This window comes from Guyanagaster necrorhizus (genome assembly GCF_019112545.1).
Source record: "Guyanagaster necrorhizus MCA 3950 unplaced genomic scaffold BT62scaffold_28, whole genome shotgun sequence".
Lineage (NCBI taxonomy): Eukaryota > Fungi > Basidiomycota > Agaricomycetes > Agaricales > Physalacriaceae > Guyanagaster > Guyanagaster necrorhizus.
Window position 1 is genome coordinate 78,378 of NW_025064907.1, and position 19,387 is coordinate 97,764.

The window sequence follows — 19,387 nt, forward strand, 5'->3', positions numbered from 1 at the left end:
GCCAATATCTGCGTACAGTATATGCTCACATGGGAGACAGCCATCAGCTATGGAGATTTCGGGCTCGTCGGTACGTATGTGTGCCTACAGTCACCGTCGCGCAACATCTAAAATGGAAAAAAAAAAAAATTCATTAGCATCAAGTTGGACTCACAGCAGCTCAACTTACAGATAAGTTCTGTTTGAAGGATCTGTATAGGTCTGGATGGTCCAAATTATCTGGACCCTCCAATGGCACCAATCAACCATATTAAACATGATCGACACAAAGCCAAATCATATATTGACAAAATGATTTGGATTAGATTAGTGCCAACAGACCCAGAGAGTTTTTTAGGCACCACATTCCAGCTTGTAATATGCCTTAAAGTGCACTTCAATCACTATTCATCTTGATATATGTTCTTAGGTGATGAGCTTCAGGGACTCCTGCTTGAAGGTAAAATGAACACAATGGAGTTGTTGTCAAGGTTGACTAATACTCAGAGAGGGACAAAGAATCAGGTAAGCCCTTTGTGATGAGGACCTTGAAATGCTGAGAAGCAGCAATAAATGAATCAACAATGTGCATCCTGCACACTACTAAAACACCAACACCAAATCACAATGTGGTTTGAGGGAGGAATAGTAATACCTGGACTCTAAGTATGTAGAGAATGTAATGTGGATGGGGTGCAATAAAGTGTAATTTAAAGATATATATTGTGCTTTGCTTGGACAAAGCTGTCTGTGTCACTGAATACAACAGAACTTATCTCAAACAGTCTGCCTGGTGCAGGTTCTGAACTTGTATGGACTGCCTGATGCAGTTTCTGGACTGATACAATGCATCTGGTTGTGACTTATACACAAAAGTGACTGTTGTCTCAGGTCTGTTCTGACTGTCTGATATAAACTTTTGGTTGCTTTCTGGGGGTTCTTGCACAAAACAAAGTGACCTAGTCACCACAATACTATTCAGGTTGAGTCTATAACTTGAAGCTCTTAGCCAAACACAACCCATACTATTTGCTTAGTAGTGTTTCAGGGGGGGAGGGCAGAAACCTGCCCACCCTCTATACATGACTGGTATTCATACTATCTAGCTACCTATGTCTGACTAACATAATGGTCTACTGACTAATCTACTTGCTGAGCCAACCTGGTAGGCTGAACTTATTCTCTGGCAGATATGAGTTCATATGCAGCTACCTGGGTGATTGATCAGGCCAGGCCATGGATCAAGCTTTGGGATTTGTCATTATGCTGAGACCTGATACCTGGCTCACTTAGTGAGAATGCGGGTCAGACCTTTCAGTACTTGTTGAAGTACTGGAAGCAGTCTGCTCCATACCAGGTACTAGCACTAGCATTCTTGTTATTCATTTCCTGTACTGGCTACAATGTGACTTATCCAGCAAATAAGCTGGTTTTCTACATTGTAAAGTTACCTGGCATATCAACCTTCAAAGTGAATAGTGATATTTAGTGAGCAGATCTCCACTAGAAGAGTTGTGGATGAGCATATATTTTGCCAGGGAAGCCAGAGACAACATATTGTCGAGATGAAACCTCTATATATGCGTGAACATTTCGTCCGTCGGATACCTCTTACATTCCACCTGTCGTGAATCGTGATGAGAATGAATCGGAGAGAAAGAACCTATGCCGAAATGCCGAATCAATGGGCCGGTCTGGACGTCCGGTACTGAACTTAGCACTCATCAAACCGTTTTTTTTGTTTTTTCTATAGACTTGTTGTTATCGATTGGTAGTATGAAGGGAAAATAATCCTGAACGTGTGCGGAAGTGGTTCACAGGGGAGGACGCGAAGGTAATGTTGCAATCTATAATTGAGAAGGGGGATACTGAATTGGTTTTTTCATGATTCTGATACACCACGGGTTATCATTATCCAGCATTTCGCTTTTTCCTCTGTCAGCGTGTCACTGACCTTGATCATTGAGTTCTTTTCGCTATTCAAGTTCGCTTAGTCCCCATCTTTGCTTTTGCCGATGACACTTATTTTCTGACCTTCTTCCATACAGTTTCAGGAACGATTCAATGGCATACCTGGCCCTAACATCGTGGATCAACAGGGCGAACAATTTCATTGTTCCAGTGGATGATCACCCACTGTTGCTATTCATCTTCTTACAACCGGTAGGAGCGGAGTCGTGATGTTAGTTTGCTATCTCCGTTCTCATGAGTCTTCATCATCTTTCAACCATTTTGATATACCACGGCTCATTTAAGCGGAGGCTTTTCTCTAATCGAGACAAGTCGGAATCATGTCAGCTTCGATGCTCCAGGGATGCCCTCACATCTTGGGTTCGTCTTTCTTTTTTTGGTAAATCCTTGATTTTGAATCCTTGATCGCGTTTTAACTGGTATTGCATAAAACTTCGCCTGAGGAGTCCGCGTTTTTAAGTTTTTTCCAGACTCTCTGATTCGTTTCACGCATACCCCATCCACGAGAATTCCCACTTAACTCGTGGCTTCAGAGGCGCAGGTTCCCGAACTTCCCGATGAAGAGGTCGCAGTCATATTTAGCGTTAACGACGTTGAATTCAACCGATGCATCGTTTTAGCAATGATGTATGGTAAGAAGAGATTAATGAAGGCCCATCTACAGTTGCTGATCATGCTAAACAGGCATATATACATGCATTTTCCTGACGACAGTGTGGAGCATCGGTTAGTAACCATCGGCATGTTTACAGTATCTTTCCTGATGTCATCGCCCAGTTTCACATCAGCAGAAATACCAGAATAAGATTGGAAGAAAAATCATGTTAGCCTTCATCGTCGCCTTATACTTTCTAGGGACGATCGCTGTTGCTGTCAACTGGGCATTTACACGCTACTGTTTCATCACACATGGGCAAAATTTTTGGACAGTTTTTTCGACGTTCAATAACATATCAACGGTGAAACAAAAGGCCTCAACATTTTTCCTGGTTGAGAGTGTGGCAACTGGGGTCACTGGTGGCCTTCAAAACGTCATAGCAGATCTCTGTGTGGTGTGTATCTCGCCGTTCGTTTTGTATCTGCCGTAATGACCTGATTATTCATTTAGATATGGCGCTGCTGGACAGTCTGGGGTTACCGTTGGCCCGTCGTCTTTGTCCCAATTCTTTGTACCATTGGTGCAGCTAGTAAGACCGCTCTTCTTCACCTTCGAAGACCCATTCCTAATCTCCTCTAGTCTCCAAAGGATTTCAGGAATATATTGAAATCACCGAGTTATTAAATGTCCACAACCCTGAAAACTTTAAACCGTCTTCTGTTGATTGGACCATGGCTTATATTTCATTAAGCTTAGCGGTGACTTTGATGTGTACGATTCTTATCGTATTACGAATTATCACTGTTGGGAGGGCGAATCGTAAAACGATATTCGGTAGTTACCGGGCAATCGTAGAGATTGTCATCGAATCAGCAGCTCTTCTCTCTATCATTCTGATCATCTACATGGTGACTTATGCACGAGGAGCATACGCGGCGATTTATGTAGATTCTATCGCGGCGAACATCAGAGTGAGGTTCAGGCATTTTTTAGTTATCTCGTTCTCATTACTATATGCAGGGAATTGCCCCGACTCTCATTGTCGGTCGTGTCGCTTCCGGGCATTCACGTCCTGATGAAACCTGGGAAGGAAGTGCAATCTCTTCCCTGCACTTTGGAACTCGCAACCACACACGAACACATATTAACACGCTATACAATGACCAGCGCAACACGACGGTTGCTCTTGAAGACAACTCTCCAGACGTAGATCCTCAGATTGACTCAGCGGAGGACCCTAAACCTGGAACGGAGATAGCATGATTCTGGAATAACGCCCCCCAATCCCTCTCGAATAGAAACAAAATATACACTAGACATCCACCGCGGTTCATAAATCATCTACTTCATAAATAACGTCATAGAATATCAGATCATGATCGAATGCCCAATCAACTCCACAGGATATTGAGCCGCCTCCATCCCTTAACAGGTTTTGGTGGAGGCTCAGGGTTCTCCTTCGCGATATCAATATACTTCCGGATCGGCATCTCATCCAACGACACCATCTTAGTCTTGGCCAAGAACTTGTAACCGAAGAAGAGTGTGAAGATGAGAGGGATGTTGAAGTATGCGGAGAAGAACGTTTCCGTGTCCCAATGGCCGTGAATAAAGACCTTGTATCCTCCCGTGAGGAGAATGATGGTGAAGGAGATGAGACCTGTCCAGGCAGCATACGGTTGGAACGGAGATTTCCACGGCAGCTCGTCGCGTGAGATATTCTGTTTCCTCATGCCATAATGGAACCTCAAATAGACTGCGCAGATGATCGACCCTGAATTGTAAATCAGATACGTCCGAGACCGGGTACAACATATCACTTACAATGCACCAAGATAGCGGAGGAACATAGATCCTGGTGAACGGACTAAGTTCGCCTAGTCCAAAGCGCTTTGAAAGAGCACATACCTGGAACCAAGAAAACACAGTCGAAGCATTGTCTGAAAGCGTCATGTACGCTAGACCCAGGAACGCCGACAAGAACAGAACCGCAACATATGGGACCCCAAATCGGTTAACCTGGAGGAAAATCTTGGGCGCGTGCCTCTCGCGCGCCATACCATAAAGATTCCTCGAGCCACCGAGCAACCCCGAATTGCCAGAAGACCATGCCGAGGTGAGAACGACAGCATTGATTATATGCGGCACCACCGAAATGCCCGCATTTGTCGCAGCAATGACGAATGGAGATTGAGAGGCAGTGCCAGAGCTGCGGAGGAGGTTGGAGTCGTTGGATGGGACGATAAGTGTGACGATAAAAATGGCAAGGACGTAGAAAATGAGGACACGCCAAAAGATGCGCTTGGCTGCAATGGGGATGTTCCGACGCGGGTTTTGGGTCTCAGCAGCAGCATTGGCGATGCCTTCGACTCCACCGTAGGCGTATGCAGCGTTGGAGAAGGTGGTCCAGAAACCGAGGAACCGGCCGAGGGAGCCTTCAATGTTGAGGTATTGAACGAAGGGACCCTAACCGAGGATAATGTTAGTATAGAATCAAGGAAGGGTACAAATGGAAGACATACAGGATTTCTCCAGTACTGGAACCCATATCTATGATGATTGGGACCTCCACCTTGAAAGCAAAGGATGATTAATTCAGAGAAAACATGGAAGGTGGCCCTGACATACCGAGATCAATGACCAGGCCCTAAAGCGCGTTTTAGTCGACGTTATCACCGCCTATGATGTTTGTACTCACCATGATAATTAAGCCTATGATAAGCATAACCTTGAGCATGGCAAACCCAAACTCGAGCTCTCCATACACCCTGACGAACATGAGATTGCTCACGACGAGCAGCAAACCCAAAATCGTGATCCACAATCCATTGCTGATGGTAGTCCAGTACTGTATAAGGACTGCACCGGCAGTGATTTCCGCCGGCAAACTAACACAGGACGAATAGACGCTGTTCCAACCTTGGGCGAAGGACAGAGCAGGATCGAAGAAATATTCAGCATGGCGGACGATGGAACCGGAAAGGGGAACCAAGGAGGCTAGTTCGGCTTGGGATATTATGACACATGAGACAAGGAAGCCGACAAAGGTGTACCCTGGGTTTGCGGTTGATAAGCCATTGCAGGACGAAGAATCATGGTTCTTACCCAGAAGTGCACCGACAGGACCACCGTTGTGGATAGCACGCCCCGAACCGAGGAAGAGACCCGTTCCTATCGTTCCGGCTAGGGCGATCATCCTGGTGCGTGGACACAGTAAGTACTTGAAACTTCAAACGAGACGCAGAGACACTGCTTACTGGATATGTCTCTGACCCAACCCGCGTCTACGGTGTCATTAGACGTCAAGCATCCACAGGGAAAAGAGGATAGCTCTCACCTGAGCTCCTTCTTTTCCTCAAAATCGATGATATCGGCATTGGAGTCGACGACATTGACGGAGACAACTTCGACGTCCTTCTCGTCGAAGGATTTCTCATGGTGTAGTGGAGAATGGGTCGACATAATTGTAGGGAACACAATGAGTCGAGAAAGAAAAGGACAAGCTTCTTAAAGCCCGCGATAAGTGCCGTCAATACATGTGGAACCATTAGAAATTTGATGCGACCAACCAAAGCTGGAGATCCGCATGTTGATACAGTTATCTTCTTTCGGAATGGAACCCATCCAGGAACCTATCTAATAGTACCGTAGATAGGCTATCAAAGAGCCGAATATGGCTTGGACCCCCATAGCACAAAGAGTATCTGCACCGAGATCGTTGTTAACAGTGGATGAGACTAAGAATATATCACAGCTGAACGTACCGAAGACGTGGAGACGCCATTCGTGCACTTGTTGCACACCAACAAAAACCATCGGATAGATAAGAACGGGCTATTAGGAGATGCTACAGCTGGGCATCAAATGCTACGGCTGGCATCAAATGCTCCAGGCGTGTCGATATCTAGTAAAGGCCAATGATGAAATCGTCGAACGGATACTTGGACTTAGTTAAACATTCTTTCCAAAAAAAAGGGTAGTCGTCTCACCTCCTCTTTTGACAGTTGGACTTAGTAAGGACAAAATAAATCATCGAACTGAATACTTGGACTTCGTAAGGACCAAATGAATCTGATGATGATAATGACAAAATCATCGAAATGATAGTAATGCTTGGTGACCGTGCGATAGACGGACTGCCGTCCGGCAAACTGGTTGTAGATAACAATCAACTTGGACCGCCAAGGCCAAACAACAGATAGGAGTTGTGCGTGTCAGGACTGAGCCTACGCAGACACACCGAAGGTGCAACGAACTGAGAGCACCCAGCTTGGCCCCCAAATATAGCTTCGAGGCCTGATATTCCATCGACATTCAACACCGATTTATCCCCTCCGCAGCTGACAGAGAATCATTCTGTAATAGGAGCGTGAACAACTAGCATGTCATCCTTCATATAGATACGCACCATCGCACGAATTGGTGATATCGGTCTGGTACGCTCTAGGGGTCACCGGCTTTCGGAGATTACCAGATCATGGCCCGCCATAAAATTGCCGTCTCGGATGCCGGTTAACCTTCACATATACTTCAGCATGGCGATGATAAGAGCACGAACGTTATCATACCGATGTTAGCAAAAGACACTCATTGTCCACTGATACCCGCGTCCCTTCGAGTGACCAGGAATAGACATACCACCGCCCCGACCACAGACAAGATGCTGGTGATGATGAGACAGAGGCTACCCCACTTCTTTTCCTTGGAGTGTGTTTCTATGTTGTGGTCGGAGATGAAGAGGAAGGGTAGGACATATCGGAGAGGATGAACAAGGACGAGGACGCCCAGAAGCCACAGCGGAGGACAGACTGAAGTAAGGATAGAACGAGATTGGATAAAAAGGGACGGGGAGAAAGGAAAGAGGGGCGAACCAAACCCGTAGAAAAAGAAATAACGCGCCGGAATTGGATCACTTTGATTTTGAACGACGACACGTTTGAGTCTAAAAGGAGGGGGGAACTGTGGCTCGCTGTTGGAAAAAGGAAGACTCGGAGTCGTCTAGATAAATTGTTTCAGCGGGCATACCATGGGTGTGATGGGACGTACTGTGGTCTGGCTACCGTTATACGTCGACGGTGGCGGTAATATCTGCAACGCTGCCTTAAGAACGCAATTCAGAGCTCATGGCGATTGACGCCTACCACGGCGCTCCCAGAAGGTATGTTTTCGCGGACTGAATAATCTTGTCTTTGGGTTTTTAGCTGGTAGTCTTCCCGAATAATCAACAGAGGGGGATGAGGGATCTATGGTTTGATCAATGTGCGTTTTTGCCTCAAGATAAAGTGAAGGCTCACCGTTTTGCTTTGGCTTCCGTAGCCTTTCCATTGGTCCTTATACCTGGGAGCTGGATACTCCATTGAAGAGAGTAAAAGGAAAGCGCCATTGGTAGTATTATAAAAGTCCTGTCTCACGGTGTCTGACATGACTACGCCAGGGAAGGAGGCTACTGAATTTGTAGTGCTGCGCGATCGACTGATTGCTTCGAATGGGACGGAAAGCTCGCCGAGCGATTGCGAGTACCACCTGATTTTCTACAGAGTGCTGTGTGCCCTTCAAAGTTTCGGTATGAGTAAATGTAAATACCTGAGGAGACTGAAGACGAGTGCCACTGACTGTGGATGGGAAGAGCGCGCTGTCGCCAAGGGTATGTGACAGAACTGTCGTAAGACCACGTGGAAACATGATGCGAGTCATGGTCCGTCAAGGTGAAGGAAAGATGATCCGGAGTACGTTACTAGGACGACAAATATCGCCAAGTGAATGGTAAAGCTGCTGCTAATTCAACAAGAATGACAGCCATGTGTCGCGTTGAGTGTTCCTTATGGTTGGCCAGACTCAGAAGAAATCATACCGAGGATAGTCATTCTAAGGTTGGCACTTTTGATATTCCCAGTGATTGTGATACCCATTTTCTATAGTAATAAGTACATTTGAGTAAATTAGGATGGGCATATGAGCAGTATATGCATGGATAATGACTGTCTCTGTTGGAATCTGCAAGAGAGTTCGAGCAATCCAGCATTCCAGCATGATGAGTAAGGAAGAAATCCAAGGGAAATTGAAGGAATTAGGTAGAAACTGCTAGAAAAGGAGTAGTCTAGTATAAATATGAGAAGTTAATGGGGAACTCCTCAGGAATTTGTAACCCAAAGACTAAAGGTCTTACAAGCATGTACTCTGGATACAGTCCAAATCTCAACAGTCTTCTCTATTCCTGATGACCCTCCTCTTCAAGATTTGGCAGAGACTCACTATGACCACCTTGAGGTGACTTCAGTATGCTGGCCATTGCCACTAGAAAAAATGGGAACCTTGGTGTTGGTGAGAGGCAAGGAGACAATGACATGGCAGTAATAAGAAAAGACAACTTTGTCCATATTTGTTCATCACCTCTTCACTCATCATTGATTTGATCATCCTCTATCTGTTAAGCCCAAGCATCATGTGGTCAGGAACACATGATAAACAGATGTTGCCTTGCACTTTGGGTGATTGTCTGAGTTCACTTAATGTGGATTCTGACTGGTGTGTCACAAGGCCATAGGATTAGCTTGAGGGTAAAATGGTATAGAGATAAAATTTAGGTCAAAGCTGGGGATTACCAGTGAGAGCAAGCTGTCTTAAATACTGTACAGTTCCTGCTAATAATACAACTGCCTATTGTATGTTTCTGAGCTCATTGTACTCATAGTCCTGGAGTGTTGTTATCATACACAAAAGGATGCTTGTGCATTGTCAGGCAACACTGTTGTGTCAAGGGACAATGACAGACTTGGCTAGTTGTAATGACCTAAGCCTTGTCTCATGGTCCTAAGCACTTGTCCTTAGCACTCTGACTAAGAATAAATAGGGGTTAATCATAGGGAATGAGGAAAAATCATAACACTATCAAGCTTGACTTGTATTCAGTTCATTGCAACTGCTTATTTCTGCAGAATGATTCCTCTACAATCCCAGTTTCATTTTCTGATTCAAGCCAGCTGACTGTCACCACTATGAATGCATTCAGAGAGGTAAAGTTTCCTGTAATTCTGCACCCTCAACCACTTAATATTATTTGAATAGGCTTGTCCTATCTGCCAGCACACACTGACTATGAATCTTGACAAATACAAATGCATTTTATGTGCCAATGACTTTTCAGTCCCTGATAATCTAGACTCATATATAAATGACAATCTCTATCCCCTGTCAGCTGTCTGTATTGAAATCAAGCAGTCTCTTGGATGCTCAACCAAAAATTCTCATGCTTTGAAGAATTGTTTGCTCATCAGCAGAATGCTATCTCACAGATTGCATTCATTCTAAAAAAATACAAAGAAGCATATGTGAAAACATGCTCTGAACAGCTCTGTATAAGAAATCATAGACCAACACAAATATGTGCTTTTATCTCCCATTTGTTCCTTGCCAGATGATCTCCTGGTACTATGCTCTGAAGGTCACTGAGACTCTGGTGAAGCTCAGGGTGCTGGTGGAGTCTCAGGTTGCACACTGCAAGAGTTTATGTGCTATTGGAGTGCATGCTTATCTATTCTTTTGTTTTTAAATTTTCTTGACTAGCTGCTTACCAAGCAGTCAGATATTCTTGGAATGGGTGAGTAAGCAGGTGAGCTGTTTGAATCTGCTTGAAGTCCTATCTGATGAGGAAGATCAGATTCTCAAGTGAATAGTTGCCCAGCACTTCACCTGAAGGTTGAGTTGACTCAGCTCACAAACAAAGTGCTGGGCAACCATTCACTTGAGAACCTGATCTTCCTCATCAGACAGGACTTTGAGTGGATCCAAACAGCTCACCTGCTTACTCACCCATTCCAAGAATATCTGACTGTTCATTCTTTTATTGGGGTTATTCACAGCAATCAGAAGCATCATGCTGCTCAAGCAGCTGCTGCCACATCTGTGCAGGCTCCTGCTGTTCCATTGCAAGCTCCTGGTATCCAGGTTATAGTGCTAGCCCTGGTTGTTGCTCTTCCAGCCCCTGCTCCAGCTGTTCTCAGTGTTGAGATTCCAATGGTCAAGGCAAATAGTCTCAGGCCCAAAACATCAAATGTTAGACCTAACTGGCATATGACTTGAACATGTGATAAACTAGCACTGTATCATGTTCATACAGTCATGCTAGAGTCCACTTAGTGTGTTCTAATAGGTGAAGTACTGTCAAGGCCAAAGACAGGCAAAGCTCAAGAGAAAATAGTATAAGATAAACTTATAGCTCAAAGCTGGACTACTATAGTAAGAGCTATCCTACTTATATACTGTCTAGCCATGATAAATATAACTACTTTTCTATTGTACTGTTCTGTACTATGCTGCTTATTCTGTCTGGTTGATGGGAAGTAGACAATGGAGAATTGTTCAGGGATGAAGCAACCAAGTACAATAGTGTGCATTGTTGTGATTATTTAATCTTCTCCATACTTGCAGGTAGATGCCCATGATAAGATAGACACCCTAATAAGATAAGAAAGAGATGATAAAATAAGGGAAAAAATCATAACATCACTCTCCCCTTAAGACCATCATTCTGATAGCTCAATTAAGAGTCAATTCATAGTTCCAGATGGTATTGTCTGTGTGCATGTCCCACTCATAGATCCACTGGTTTGATTCTGGTCTGTAACCCCTCTATTTCACTAAATAATAGGCAACTGTTTGGATACTCCCTCCTCATGCACAGATCTTTCAGAGCTTATAGTCCAGAATTTGTTCCACTTTTAAATAGTGTTTCTCTTCCTCAATTAAGTCAGGCTCAGATGGTGGTGACAGTTGTTGATTTGGGAATGCAGGCATGATATATGGTGTTAGGAGTATCTTATTGAAAACTGGGTGGATGCACTAGGAGGTCAGCAATTGTAGATGGCATGCAGAGGCCTCAACTTTTGCTACAATTAGAAAAGGGCCAGTGTGTTTGTCTGCCAGCTTATGTTTCAGGTGAGGAAGGTGAAGGTTGGTTGTGTCCAACCAAACTTTGTCATTGATAGAGTATTCATGTATGGAACAGCAATGTTTATCATATTGTGTTTTCATTGCAGTGGCAGCTCTTTTGAGGGTGGCACTTATTTTGGCATGAATAGAAGTCATGAGATTGGCAAAGTCAGAAGACACTGGAGTCATGACTTTGCATCAGGTCATGATTGTAACATGTGGGTGTCAGCTATGATTAATGAAGAAGGGAGTTTTGTTGGTTGCTGAGTGCATGCAGTTATTATGTTAAAATGCCACAAGAGCAAGCCATTCCATCCAGTCATCCTGCCTATGATTGATGAACATTTAGAGATATTTCTTGATCTCTTGATTAATGCATTCAGTTTGCCTATCTGTTTGTGGGTGATAGGTAGTTGATGTATTGCTTCAGATATTGAGTAAGTGGTAGAGATCATTAAGGAATTTGAACACAAATTATAGACTCCAGTCCAAGATGGCAACTTGAGGCATGCTGTGTTTTGCATAGACTTTATTGCATAAGATTTTGGCTCATTCCTTAGAGGATAATTCTATTAAGCATGCAATGGAAATGATTGCTTTTGAGAATTGATCAATAATGATGATAATGACATCATAATCATTACAGTCTGAGAGTCCAGTGATCATGTTGACTAAGATATGAGTCCATGATTCCATGAGGACTTCATTTGGGTGAAGTGGAGCAGCTTATGTCTGTGTGCTCATCTTGGTTCACTGGCAGGTTTCACATCACTTTATGCACTTCTTAACATCCTGCCTCATTTTTGGCTACTAGTACTCCTGTAGTACTAGTTTCTTTGTTTTCACTATTCCAGAGTGTCTGGCAGTGGCATGATCATGGAACATGGCAATGAGCTCCCCTTATAGTGTATAGTCTCAGGAAATGTAGATTTGATTGTTATAGTATATCAAATCTCCTAATTTAGTCATACCCTGCTTGTGATTGATAAAGAGAGCAATTCATTGGTCTCATAATTCTGTTTTTCATGTTGTGCTCTTAATTCATTCATGGATCTCTTCTTCTGTCAGCATGATCATGGTGTGAAAGTGTTTGGGTTTCAGGAGGGTTACTCTTTTGTTGTCCTTCTCTCTAGTCATGATTGGACCTGCAACTCAGCAAGTCCACTTTTTTGTTCACTGTCCCTACCTTATGATGTAGTGTGTATTGATATTGTGCAAGCTCAGTGACCCAGCAGACTTGTCAGCAATTGAGCTTCTGCAGTGATCAGAAATAGTGTAGGTTTTGATGATCAGTTCAGACTTCAAAGATGTGAATGGCACCAATCAGATAATACCTCTACTTGGTGAGTGTCAACATGATAGCCAAGAGTTTCTTATCATAGATCTTATAATTGTGTTTGGTGATGGTTAATGCCCTTGAGAGAAATGCAACACATCATCATTTTCCATCCTGTCCTCATGAGAGGACTGCACCTATCACTCCTTCACTCAAGTCAGTCTCAACTTGAAATTTCTCCTTGTTAAGCCCAAATCACACATGACTAGAACACATGATAAACTGATGCTGCTTCACATTTGGGCAGTCATGTCAGAGTCCACTGTATGTGTTTGTTTGTCAATGTGTTTCAAGGCCTTTGCAGTCAGCTCAAGAGAAGATGGTGAAGAATAAACTTTAGCTCAAAGCTGGAGATACTACAGTGAGAGCTATGCTACTTATATACCAGTTGTCATCTGTTCTATAGATACAACTATCTAATTGTGCATCCTGACATTATAGAGCATTTTGTCCAGTGTTGTTAAGCTACCTACAAAAGGGTATTGTCTGTTGTTGAGCAGTTACCATCACATTGAAGGACAATGACCAACTGGGCATGTTGTGATGACTAAGCCCTGGTCCCATGGTTCTAAGCCCTGGTCTAAGTGCCCTGACTAAGCAGAAATAGGGGTCAATCCCTCAAATAAAAGGTGAAAATAAGGAAAAATCATAATATTACCCCCTTCTTAAGACCATCATTCTGATGGCTTAAATTAGAGATAAGTCTCAGTGTCCCAGAGCAGATAACCTGTCCTTCTTCTCATAAGATTCATGAAGACATTGGCCATTATGTTGATCAATATCCCTATTTGTTGTCTAGTAACCTGATTTATAAGATTTATAAAGATATTGACTATTAAATTGGTCAATGCCTTTGGTTGTATTCCTGAATAGCATTGTCAGCATCCATATGTCATTCATTGACCCATTGGTTTGACTCTGGTCTATAGCCTTTCCAGCTGGTCAGGTAGTCAACCATTGTTGTCATGCCACCATCTTTGGCTTTAATTTTTTATAATTTGTGATTTAATATCTGATTAATTTCATAATGTTTTTTATCATCAATGAGATTGAGCAGTGGTGGAGATGGTCATTCCTGGTTAGGAAATGCTGAGGTGACATAGGGTGTCAACAATGTCTCATTAAAGACATCATGAATTTTCCACATATGTGAGAGTTGTAATTTGTAGGCTGAAATGCCAATCTTTGCCAAAATTGAGAATGAGCCAGTATGCTTGTTGGCAAGTTTGCATTTTGGGCATGGGAGATGAAGGTTGGTGGTATCCAGCCAAACTTTATCATTGACCAAATATTCATAGGCAGTATGACAGTGTCTGTTGTACTGCTTCTTCATTGCATTTGCAGCCTTCTCAAGGGCTGCTTTGGTTTTGGTATGAATTTTCACCATAGTTGTGGTGAAATCTGTGGAGGCAGGTGTCATGGTGTGAAGTTGTTTGGTGTGAGTGACATTAGGATGTCACCTATAGTTGATGAAAAACAGGGTTTTACCAGTAGCAGAGTGAATTTGATTGTTATGTTGGAAGGCTGCAAGTGCCAGCCATTCCACCCAGTCATCCTATCAGTAATTGATGAAGAGGCAGAGATACTTCTCCACCTCTTGGTTTGCCTGTTTGGTCTGCCCATTCATCTGAGGGTGGTAGGCAGTTGATGCATTTCATTTGATATTAAGAAGATGATATGGATCATCTAAGAATTTGGATATGAACTGTGGTCTTCAGTCTGAAATTATGGTTTGAGGCATGCCATATTTAGCATAGACCTCATCTTGTAGAATCTTCACCCATCCTTCTGATATTAATTCCATTGAGCATGTGATCAGAATGATCACTTTAGAGAATTGATTAACTATAATAGTGATAGCATCATAGTTATTGCAGTCTGATAATTCAGTGATCATATCCACTAAAATGTGGATCCATGGCAACAATAGAACCTTATTTGGGTGGAGTGGTGCCACTTGTGGCTGTGTTGAAGACTTGTCTCATTGATAAGTTTTGCATGCCTTGATATAGCATTTGATGTCTTGGCCTATCTTAGGCCACCAGTACTCTCATAGGACAAGTTCCTTGGTCTTGGCAATGTCTGAATGGCTGGCAGTTGCATGATCATGGCATGTGGCAATAATCTCACTTCAGAGAGCTTGGTCCCTTGGGATATAGATTCACTCATTGTAGTAGATCATCTCATCCTCCTTCTTCATGTCTCATTCATGATTAAAGGATGGAGCTACCTGCTGGTCCCACTTGTGGGTGTCCCATGTGGTGCTCTTGATGCACTTGTGGATTTCCTCTTCCATCTGCATGATCATGGCATGAAAGTGCTCTGGTTTCAGGATCATGACTCCCTCATTATCATCTTCTCTCTGGTCATGATCTGCTCTCCTACTGAGCAGATCTGTCTTTTTGTTAGCCACACCAGCTTTGTGGTGCAGTGTATAGTGATACTCAGATAATTCTATTACCCATCAAGCTTGTTGGTGATTCAGCTTTTGAGGCACTCAGAAATATCAGAGATTTTGGTGTTCAGTCCAGATTTCGAATGTCTGGACCAATCTGATGAGGTAATGCCACCATTTGGCCAGGGTGAGCATTATTGTGAGTAACTCATTATTGTATATTTCATAGTTTCATTCTGTGACTGTCAAAGCTTTGACAAGGAATGCTACCAGTCACTATTTTCCATCTTGTTCCTGAGATAGAATAGCACCAATTGCTCCTTCACTTGAGTCTGCCTCAACTTGAAACTTGCTATCCTGTGTTGAGATGGTGAGGACTATGTCCTCAGCTAACTAGTGCTTGAGATCATAAAATGCTGGTTGTTGGGCCAAGCCCCAGGTCTACAGCACATTGCTGGTTAACTGGGTCATGGGACAGACTATTTTGCTATAGTCTCAGATAAAGTGTCAATAGAAATTGGTGAAGCCCAAAAAGGATTGTAGCTTCTTTTTCTTGATGAGCTCCAGCCACTCCATGACCCCTACTACTTTGACAGGGTCTATTCAAATGCTTCCTTTGCTGATAATGACATTAAGATACTCAGTTTCAAGTACCTCAAATTCACATTTCTCTGCTTTGAGAAATAACTGATGCTTTCTCATGAGGGCTAGCACTTGTCATACTAGTTGCTGATGTTTCTCCTTTATTTTGGACATAATGAGAATATCATCCAGATAGATTGTGATCTTTCCAGTGGTGATGAGATCCTTGAATATATTGTTTATCATCCACTGAAAGGTTGCCAGTGAGTTGATAAGTCTAAAGAATATGACTGTGGGCTTGAACAGCCTCTGGTTGGTGCAGAAGGCAGCCTTCCACTCATTGCCTTCTTTAATGTGCATGTTGTTGTAGCCCCAACAGACATTCAGTTTGGTGTAGTATCAGATGCCTCAGACCTTGTCCATCAATTCAGAAATTAGCAGAAGCAGATAATGGTTCTTGATCATCATCTTGTTTAGCTTCCAATAATCCTGTACTAGTCAGAGTTTGCCATCCTTCTTCTTGACAAAGAAAAAAGAGGAGGCCATCAGGGACTTTGATGGCCAGATTCAACCACTGGAGAGATTCTCCTCTAGGAACTGGTTGAGCTCTTGTTGCTTATTGTTGCTGAGTGGATACACCTTGCAGTCTAGATTTGTGTTAGCATTCAGGATTAGCTCAATAGTGTGATTTCAAGGTTTCAGGTCAGGGAGTTCATCAAAGCTCTCTTTGTTGAATAGATCTCAGTAGTCATATGTCCATTCAGGTATCATCTCCTCAAATGTCATCTCCTTCTTCCCTGCATTAGCCTTTGCTGCCAGATCATTGGTGTGGTGCATGGTGCAGATGTGCATGGCTTTCTGCATGTCTATGGTGAGAATCATTTTGCCATCTTCCATCTTCTCATCCCATCAGTCCTCAGAATCTTCATCAGGTAATTCAAACAGTATTTTCTGGCATTGGCACCTTGTGAAAGTGATGCATCTGGTCTTCTAGTTGATCAGTGGGTTGTGGCAGATCAACCAGTCATGGCCAAGGAAAATCTCCTTGGTTCCTAAATCCATTACAGCCAGGTCAATTCTTTCAGAATGATCTCTGATTGTGAGCCTAAGCTTAATGAACTTGGTGATTGAACCAGCTTGGTTCTTTGTCCCATCCACATTGTAGACTGGGATCAGGGCTGCTGTAGCCTGGGTTGAGAGATTGTGCTTGGTGACAAAAGCACAGTTGATGGAGCTTCCAGTGCATCCTCTATTGATGAGTATATTGACTGTGTAGATGCTATGAGATATGAGTGTCTCAATTTGAGCTTTGGCCAGGAGGTCATGGCTCAGAGTTTTGGACTGTTGGATGAACTTTCATGGTCTCTGAAGTTTGTCAAGCCATTCCAGGGTTTGGTAGCATTCAGTCTTTCTCATCCCTTCAATCATGCTGTCAATAACTTCTTTGGCTTGGGTCTTGTGGACTCAGTTTCTGAGTATGGCTTTTGCCATGGCCTTATCCTTCACATCCTTGACAGCTCACCAAGTCCATTCAGTGTTGAATGGCTTGAGCCAACCAGTGGGGCCCTCTGCCTCTGTTTGGCCTATAGGCAGTTGAGTTGTTTTCTTAGGTGATTCCAATGATTGAGCAGTAGTGTTGGGTATATTCAAATGCACACATAATTTAGACATGGGTAATACTACAGAGATAGGATCAGTCTGTCCAGTATCTGCTTGTGACACACCACTCTTTGTTCTGGCTGAGTCAGTAGAATTGCTCACTGCTCAGCCTAGCCTTTTACCTTCTCAACCTTTGTCTCAGGTCCAAGGTCTTCTTCCTTCTTCTGTAATTCTGTAATCAGCACCTGTAAGTCTTCTTGGATGTGCTTATTCTTCTTCTGTGAGCAATTCCATGCTATGTGGTCTTTCTGGCCACAGTTAAAGCACTTACCCTCCTTCTTAAGCTGGTCCACATCTATAGGCTTGCCTGTTCCAGTAAATGTTATGCCTGTACTGGTTTTTTTCTCACTGTATGAGAAAGTTGGGGTCAAGCTGCTGGGCTTGGAAGATATGGCCATATTGGAAGTGGATTTTGTGCCCTGTCCTTGCTGTTTCTGTCTGGATGAGGACAGCATTGTTGACTCAGCCTTCTGCTGTTGTCATTTCCAGTACATAGTTATGATCCACTTCTTCCACATGTCATATCCCTTCAGGATACCATGTCTGATGTCCAAAATGATCTTTAGATAGAAGGGCAGGGCTCCCATCTTCATGTACTTGACCATTTGGCTGGTGTCTGCAATGTCATCACAGACCCCAGCAAGCTTGCTGAGTTGTTCTAGCTCATTGAAGTATTCAGTTGCTAGCTTGTTGCCTATTTTGTATTTCTTCATCTTCTGCTTGTAGACTTCTTGGACCATGGGACTGATAAATTTGTCAATCACCATCTGCTTAAACACCAGCCATAAGAGGTATTGGTGACACTGCCACATGGTTAACCAGAATGTGAGAGTGAGAAGCATCCACTATGTCTTGGCCTTGTCTTCAAGGTATGTGGTGGTGAACCTGACTTTATACATATCAAGCATAAAGAATGGGGCATAGACTTGGAAGTATTGATCACAGTTGACAAGAAACTGATCTATATCATCAGAAGCCCCTTTGAAGGGATGGGGTTTTTACAGAAGGTTGGGTTGACAATTGATGACTGCCACATCAGCAGTGAGGGTGGTCATGGGGTTTGGGATCCCATCAAAGGGTAGAATGTTCCAGGTCATTGGTGGTCATGGGAATGAATAGAGGGAGCTATCATCAGTGACAGGACTTTCTGGTGGCTGAGCTTTTTTATGCATGATGTGCCCATTCTCAATAGTGAATCTGAGTTCTACTGCCTCAGGGTCATCTCCAGTCATTTCTGATGCTTTGCCACCACTGCTGCCTTCAGCCTTGTCTGGTGGAGATTGGCCAGCAAAGGGTCAGCACATCAGCTGTGCCCAGAGATTCTGGTAGAGGTCCCTCAGCCTTGATCAGCTTTGCATGAGCCAGGATGCCATACTGTGGATGACTGAGGTAGCGAACATGTATCAGGAGGATTCCAACCAGATTGAAGATGCCATGTATATGGCATGGCTGGATGCAATGCTTGGCATCTACAGCATTGGCCCAATGTCATACTTAGACTTATATACTGGTAGCAGCATGAGCTGGTGTCCTAAATATCTTTTATTGTAAATAAAAATGGCTCATTCAGTGGCCACATATTGAAGAATGTCCACATGCTTGACTCTATCAGTGGCAGAATACCTTTGTCTCATGGGCAACACTAATCAGGTGTTATCTGTCCATAATGTGGCCATACCATCCTGATACAGCTATAAAAAGTCCTTCTGGCATGCTTCCTGCACCCTTCTTGCTAACTCCACCTCCATTGGATGTTGTAAAAATATACTCCCCCACTCAGCAAGGGGATCTCCTTCTCTCAGCTCACCCTTCTTTTTTCTGTCATCCATTTCACTCTTATCTCCTTCAAGGAGAGAACTGTTGCATGGATCATAAATATCCAGATCAATTTGGCTGCTGCTGCTGGGTACTGGATCCAGCATCACTAGGTCTGGAGTGA

The 19,387-nt window shown here is 43.4% G+C and overlaps 3 protein-coding genes across 3 annotated transcripts; 1 reads left to right on the forward strand and 2 right to left on the reverse strand.

Moving 5' to 3' along the window:
* The first annotated feature begins 2,372 nt into the window (after positions 1–2,372).
* On the forward strand, positions 2,373–3,845 carry BT62DRAFT_375447 (uncharacterized protein). Its single transcript, XM_043180693.1, has 6 exons — positions 2,373–2,582; positions 2,635–2,676; positions 2,728–3,002; positions 3,059–3,137; positions 3,188–3,519; positions 3,569–3,845. Exons 1-6 carry the CDS (start codon positions 2,573–2,575, stop codon positions 3,809–3,811), a joined length of 981 nt encoding a protein of 326 aa, XP_043036062.1. The 5' UTR covers positions 2,373–2,572; the 3' UTR covers positions 3,812–3,845.
* A 94-nt stretch (positions 3,846–3,939) lies between these two features.
* BT62DRAFT_982449 (uncharacterized protein) lies at positions 3,940–6,010 on the reverse strand (the record flags this gene model as incomplete). Its single annotated transcript, XM_043189684.1, has 8 exons — positions 3,940–4,322; positions 4,373–4,403; positions 4,457–5,014; positions 5,071–5,120; positions 5,243–5,602; positions 5,654–5,745; positions 5,806–5,832; positions 5,886–6,010. The coding sequence occupies 8 exons, from the start codon at positions 6,008–6,010 to the stop codon at positions 3,940–3,942; spliced, it is 1,626 nt and encodes a 541-aa protein (XP_043036063.1).
* A 989-nt stretch (positions 6,011–6,999) lies between these two features.
* On the reverse strand, positions 7,000–8,203 carry BT62DRAFT_375368 (uncharacterized protein). The gene is made up of 6 exons (XM_043180692.1): positions 8,132–8,203; positions 7,843–8,079; positions 7,690–7,791; positions 7,595–7,636; positions 7,117–7,546; positions 7,000–7,065 (listed from the first exon to the last, which is right to left on the reverse strand). The coding sequence occupies exons 2-5, from the start codon at positions 7,969–7,971 to the stop codon at positions 7,136–7,138; spliced, it is 684 nt and encodes a 227-aa protein (XP_043036064.1). The 5' UTR covers positions 7,972–8,079; positions 8,132–8,203; the 3' UTR covers positions 7,000–7,065; positions 7,117–7,135.
* Positions 8,204–19,387: the final 11,184 nt, after the last annotated feature.